Raw genomic sequence first — 6000 nt, 5'->3', positions numbered from 1 at the left:
ATTTTTCAATAAACTTTTGTTGTGTGACAGGTGGCAGTGGTTTTTGGGGGTCTGGGCTGGGTGCAGGGTCACCTACGGAACAAACTCAGCGGCATCCCCCAGTGCCGGCACCCACTGATGACGGGTCACCATTTGCAGACCCCCTGCGGGAAAACGCTGATGAGAAGGTACATGTCAGGAGTGGGGAGGGAAAGGTTTTACTCTGGAGTGGTCTTTCCCTTATGTGGCATCCACCGATACTCATTCCAGAGCACTCCCCCTGTCCTGCATTCACCTACATGGGAACGGAATTGCACAGAGGACTGGTAGGCTTTTTTTTTTTTTTTTTTTTTTTTTTTGCAGGGGGTGGGTTGCAGGGAGATGCCCTGGAAAGAAGGAAGGGCACGTCCATGTCCACCCCAAGGGCTTGTCTGAGAATGTTGGAGAGCGATGGCCAGCCTCTCGGAAGCCAGCAGAACTCCTGGCTACTGCCTGGAATGCAGATGCCATGCAGTTCCCATCATGCATCTGTGGAACACACGTCCCACAAAGTGCCAGAAAAAACTGGAGTGTTTACGTTTGGCAGCGGCGGGGGGGTGGTATTACATCATAGCTTCCCCTCCCAAAGTTTCCACGTGTGCTAGACACAGAAATGAAATGTACTGAATCTTGCATTTCCCAGACCGGCTCATAGAGTCGACCCTTTTTTCATGTGACCTATTAACAAACATTCCCATGCAACACTCCTCAAAATGCTGTCTGAGGAAGCCACACGGGACGTGTCAGACTGAATCAAGGTCAGTGATGAACCACCTCCACTCAGCGAGCCAGAGACAGCCCCCTAGGAGCGGGGGCATGGAAGGCAGGGGCGAGGCCCGGGGAGCACCATCCTGCAGTCCCAAGCACCACCAAATGAATGTGCAGCCCCCCTCCCTCGCAGGGCCTGCAGCGCCCATCAGGACAGTCCTTCAGGGTCTCCCCTCATCACCTCCCCAGACCCAAGGGACCCCATCCACGGCATCCTTCATACACAACAGAAAACCTGCCCAGGACAGTGAGAACGCGCAAGATAACCTCCCCGTACCATACAAAACAGGTGAAGGTCTTTATTGGTCGGACACCATCGCCTGGACGAGCAGCAGGTCCAGAGGCACAGAACCTATACCTAACGTTACAGAAACAGGGAACATCGCGTTCCTTACAAAGGGGCAAGCCATCTCTAGCAGACTGGGACGTAACCATTTCACACAGCATAGAGATCTATGCACATATGGATAGATTATATAATTATTTATTACAAATAAACTGTCGTTTCACATCTCTCAAAAATGGATTCTGTTTTTACATGTAGGTTCAGCTTCTGAATGTACAAGAAATGGTCATGTGCTCAGTTCAACCATGCAAAGCTCATACATGTGTCACTAAGTACTTTAAAAATAGAATGGTCTCCTTTTGGACAAATCTGTTTAGAGTCAGGATTAGTAAAACAGTATGAAACTAATGAAATACCTTGATAGAAATTAGGAAGTGATCTGTACTGATGGTTCTGGGCATGTCAAGGGGTGAGGGACAAAACGTACGGTCTTCCCTTAAAATCTGCCAGGAATTAAGAGACTCTGGAATGGGAGGTGGCGGGGGCCACCGGGGGTCCAGAGGAGGTGGGTCGGGTCAGTTGCTATCCATTTCAGGCTTAGAGCACCACAGAGGAACTTTCTGCCAAGGAGAGATCTTATCTTACCCACAAGAACCTTTTTTACTGCAGAAAACAGAAAAGGTCAGTTCTCGCTGGAGGTGGGGAAACCTGTCCCCACTCCTGTGCGGGTTGTCCTAACACAGTTGATGGGGGGAGGAGTGCAGACTGACCTGCCGGGCAGACCTTGTTCCCATGAACACAAACTTGCCAAAAAAGAAATTGGATGTTCAGTGAAATATTGGCACCATCTGCCTGTGTGGAAACCTCGTGGTCCTGACGGTGTTCGTGCGGATGCGCAGCAGCCGGCTTGGGCCCCACTGGCCACTGTCACTCAAACATCTCGTAGTGGCGAGTCTGCCTCACCCGGGGCACCATGTCGATGAGGAGTCTGCAGGAAGGAAACACAAGTCACCCCCACAGCCCTGGGGCTTGAGTGCTTTGGGAAGTAAGCACAAGGCTTTCTAAAAACTACCATTTATATACCATAAAATTCAACCTTTTAAAGTAAACAATTTAGTGCGTTTTAGTATATTCGTAGGTTGTACAAACCACAACCGCCACCTAATTCCAGAACATTCTGTCACCCCAAAAAGAAACCCCATGGCCACCTGCAGTCATTCCCCATCCTCCCCTGCAACCTGCTGATGTACTTTTAGCCTCTGCTTTGGCCTCTTCTGGATATTTCCTCTACATGGAATCACCTAACATGTGGCCTTTTCTGACTCGCTGCTTTCATTTGGTACCGTGTTTTCGAGGTTCATTCATGTGGCCTGAGGCAATACTTCATTCTTCTTAAGGCTGCGGAATACTCTACGGCTCTACTACATTGCTCCATTCACCAATTTAACAGACATTTGGGTTGTGTCTGCCTTTTGCCTACCATCAGTAATGCTGCTGTGATCACTCGTGCATGAGTCATTACGTGGATGTGTGTGTTCATTTCTCCGGAGTGACACCTGCTGGGTCAAGTGGGAACTCCAACGTTGAACACGGTGAGGAGCTACTCTCGGGTCTCCACAGCAGCCGTCCCATTGTACATTCCCACCAGCAACGTATGAGGGTTCCCCTTTGCCCTCATCCTGGCCACCCCTGATCGTGCATCTTTCTTACTACAGCTATCCTCTCGGGAGGCAGGGAGCGCTTTAACAATTAAAACCTCAGTGCCTTTCCGAAAGGGCTCTCGAAGGCCGACCCCAGCCTGGACGCTGGAGCAGTCAGTGATTGCACAGCACTGCTTCAGTGAGAGGACTCAGGCTGGGTTTAGCCTCAAGTGGGGCCGTTCTGCAGTGACTCGTCCCTTTTGGAGAAAATTCCCTAAGTGGGGTCTGGCGGAGTGGTGCTGCTGGGCAGGAGGAGCTTGACCTGTGAGGACACCACACAAACGTGCCTCCCCAGTGTGTCATTATGATCCTCGGAAGAGAGAAAGGAAGGGGCACAAAGCTTCACGCACAAAAGGAAGACCACAGAGTGAGTAAAAGACTGCCCACCTCAAAAACACTGGGCCCCTGCTGGGGGCATTTCTAGTCCCCTGACCTCACCCGGGCTCAGAGGGGTCACAGGGGCAAAGTGTGACGGTCAGGAGTGGCAAATGGAGCACTCGTGGCCCCTGGGGAAGCGAGGACAAAAGGAGAACTTACTTGACCCCGTAGGCAAATATGGTGAGGCCGATCAGCACACCTATGCTGCCATCCAGGTACCAGACCGCCGCATTATGTTTGAACACCTCCGCACTCAGAAGAATGGAGAAGCCCATCACGCCGCCCACGAGGGAGTTAAACCCTGGAGAGAGAGCAAGGAGAGGCTGAGGGCAGGGCCAGGAGAACTTTCTTAACCACCTGTGAGACTCCCCACATGCCAGGCGTGCCTCCACATCCCGGGCTCCCATCCCTGCTGAGTCTGCAGGGTCCGGGACAGTGTCTACACACGGGAGACATTCAAGTCGCCGAGGACAACTTAAATGGCGGCAGGGCCAAGGACCAAGCCGGGATCTTCTCAACTCTATGAAGTCCGATTATGATCCCACTTGGCCAGTGAGAGCGCTAGGTCAAGCAGAGTGACGTGAAACGCCATGACCGAAGGTGACATAGATTGAGGGCGGGGCTGGGGACTCTCCCTGCACCCCCCATTCTTGGCCTCCAGAGTCTCCCATCAGCTGAGGATTTTCACTCTCTAGGAAAGGAAATGCTAAGTCTAAGACTTTGCGACAGGGTGGCAGAAAAGGCAATCGAAACAGGACTGGCACCAAGAGGTACTGATCAGCCTCTCTCTCCACACAGGGCACCTCAGTGGGTCCCCACTTCATTTGACCTGAGTTTTCAAAGGCCACATGGGAAAGAATAGCTCAGAATGGCTGCTGGGGGCCCACCAGGTATGAGCCGCAAGAGTCCTCGCCTGCCCCCAACACGACAGCGGCCCGGGGAGACGCTCGGGGTCCACACACCTCCCCCGCAACAGGCCCCCCTGCGGTTCCAGGGCAGCTACACCTGCTCCCCTCCAAGGTGTTGGTGCCGGCTTCGAGCACGAGGCCTGGGACCAAGCCACCTCATGTTCATACGTAGGGGGCTGGACGCTGAGGAGAGAGGTTCTAGATGAAGAGCAGGGGAGGGTGGCGTCGAGTGAAGCCTGGTCCGACCCCTTTCTCGGGACCCAGGGTTGGACTCTGATACGCTGCTCCCCAATAACAGGAAGCAGCTGGACCTGGGCCAGCAAGGACCAATGGCCTCTGTCTGGGACCTTCCTCTATTCCCTCAGGTCTGTCCTCTCCCCATGCCAGCTCTCAGCTGATGCCATGACCCAGACCTGCTTAGAGCACATAGGTGCAGACAACACGACCTCATCTTCCCCACACCAAACCACCACCCACCCTGCCTGCTACCCCTGCCCCCCTTCTGCAGCGCTGTTCCTGCCTGTAGCCAACTCCTTCACCTCTGTTCCTGGAATTCGGTTCACGCTCCTGAGGCATCCCCCTAGGAGAAACCGCACCTCCCCACCCCCCCCAGTCTCCTCCCTGGACCTCCTGGCACCCCCACCACAACCCCGGCTCTGCTGCCCTTCATACATCTCCCGCAAGAGCTGTCTCCCCGTGCACCTCCCGCTCTCCTCACCCCTCCCACTCCAGCGCTACCGCCCTGAGGTCATCAGGGACCAAGCTGCCACCTGCCCAGGTTCATAACCTGCGCTCTTCGCATGGCTGGCTGTCCTCGTTCTACTCCAGCCATCCCGTCCCTGTCTTCGCTGCTGGGTCCTCCTCTCCCCTGGGGGTTCCCCTGCACAGTGGCGGGAACTCGCCTCCACCACCCCTGCCTCCGCCCTCCCCCGGGTGAGTGCCTGCCCTCCCCACCCCAGGGTCTCTCAACTTGCTCTTCGGCCCGACCTCTCTGCTGAGCTGCAGACCCACTCAAAAGCATCTCGAACTGAACATGTTCAAAGCAAAAATCTCAATTTCTGCCCCCAAACACCTCACTCTCTCACGACCTTCTCTGTAAATGCTGCCATCCACCTAGCTGCCGAGGCGAAAAATCGAAGAGCCCATCCTTGACATCTCTCACACCCAAAATGTCACCAATCCCAAGCGAACCCATCTGTCAAGTGATCTTATCAGCTGTTGCTCCCAAACTCCATCTGCCTCTCACCACCCAACCCCAGGGCACCTGCCCCTTGACTATACTCCTGCAACAGCCTCTCAGCACTTGCTCTGCTTCCCCCCTGCCCACATCTCCCTCCCCCGCAGACAGCAGCTGAAGGCCTCCAAGAAAAAAGCTGCTCAATTTTGGGTCACATCCCAACTCTTCAAGGCTGACCCGAGCTGCCGCGAGCAGCCCCTCCTGCCTCGCCCGCATCACGCACTGACCTTCCCATCCACTGCGCTCCCAGCACACCCCACCTGCCGCCGCCACCCCTGGTCTCCCCCGCGGCCTCGGGACTCACCCCCCGCCCCCGTCAGCCCACACCGCTCCTCCCGGGGTCTCCCACGCTGCCTCCTTCCCAGGCTGAGCCCTCAGAGCCCTGCAACCCATGCACACCCTACCTTCTCATTCTTGCTGTTGTTTCTTCCCCAGAGCTCTTCACCTCCTAACGTGGTATTTTTATTCTTTTTCTTTTTACAAACATCTCTTTCTTCCCCGCTGGAGACATAAGCTTAAGGACAGGGCTTTTGTGTCTCTCGCTGTATTCCAAGCCCCAGAACGGGCTGGCACTTCTCAGGGGCTCAGTGGATGACCACATTAATTAATGAATTAATAGATGGAGGGAAGGAGGCCCTGGAACACGGCTTCGGCTGTGCTAAGAGGGCTCCTACTGAGCAGCGGCTGGGCTGAGCTGACCCAAGA

At 54.6% G+C, this 6000-nt stretch overlaps 1 protein-coding gene across 1 annotated transcript in view; it reads right to left on the bottom strand.

Annotated features, from left to right (window-relative positions):
* Positions 1-369: 369 nt before the first annotated feature.
* Positions 370-6000, bottom strand: part of TMEM163 (transmembrane protein 163) — a 226354-nt gene continuing 220723 nt past the window's right edge. The window contains exons 7-8 of the mRNA XM_035008154.1: positions 3310-3451; positions 370-2060 (exon numbers count right to left, since the gene is read on the bottom strand). Coding sequence (XP_034864045.1) covers positions 2000-2060; positions 3310-3451 — 203 coding nt within the window. The 3' untranslated portion in view covers positions 370-1999. The remainder of the gene's footprint in view (positions 2061-3309; positions 3452-6000) is intronic.

The sequence above is a fragment of the Mirounga leonina genome, unplaced genomic scaffold (genome assembly GCF_011800145.1).
Source record: "Mirounga leonina isolate KUSES-001 unplaced genomic scaffold, KU_Mleo_1.0 Mir_151, whole genome shotgun sequence".
Lineage (NCBI taxonomy): Eukaryota > Metazoa > Chordata > Mammalia > Carnivora > Phocidae > Mirounga > Mirounga leonina.
The sequence above is the reverse complement of the archived record's forward strand: the minus strand, read 5'-3'. Positions and strand labels throughout refer to the sequence as shown.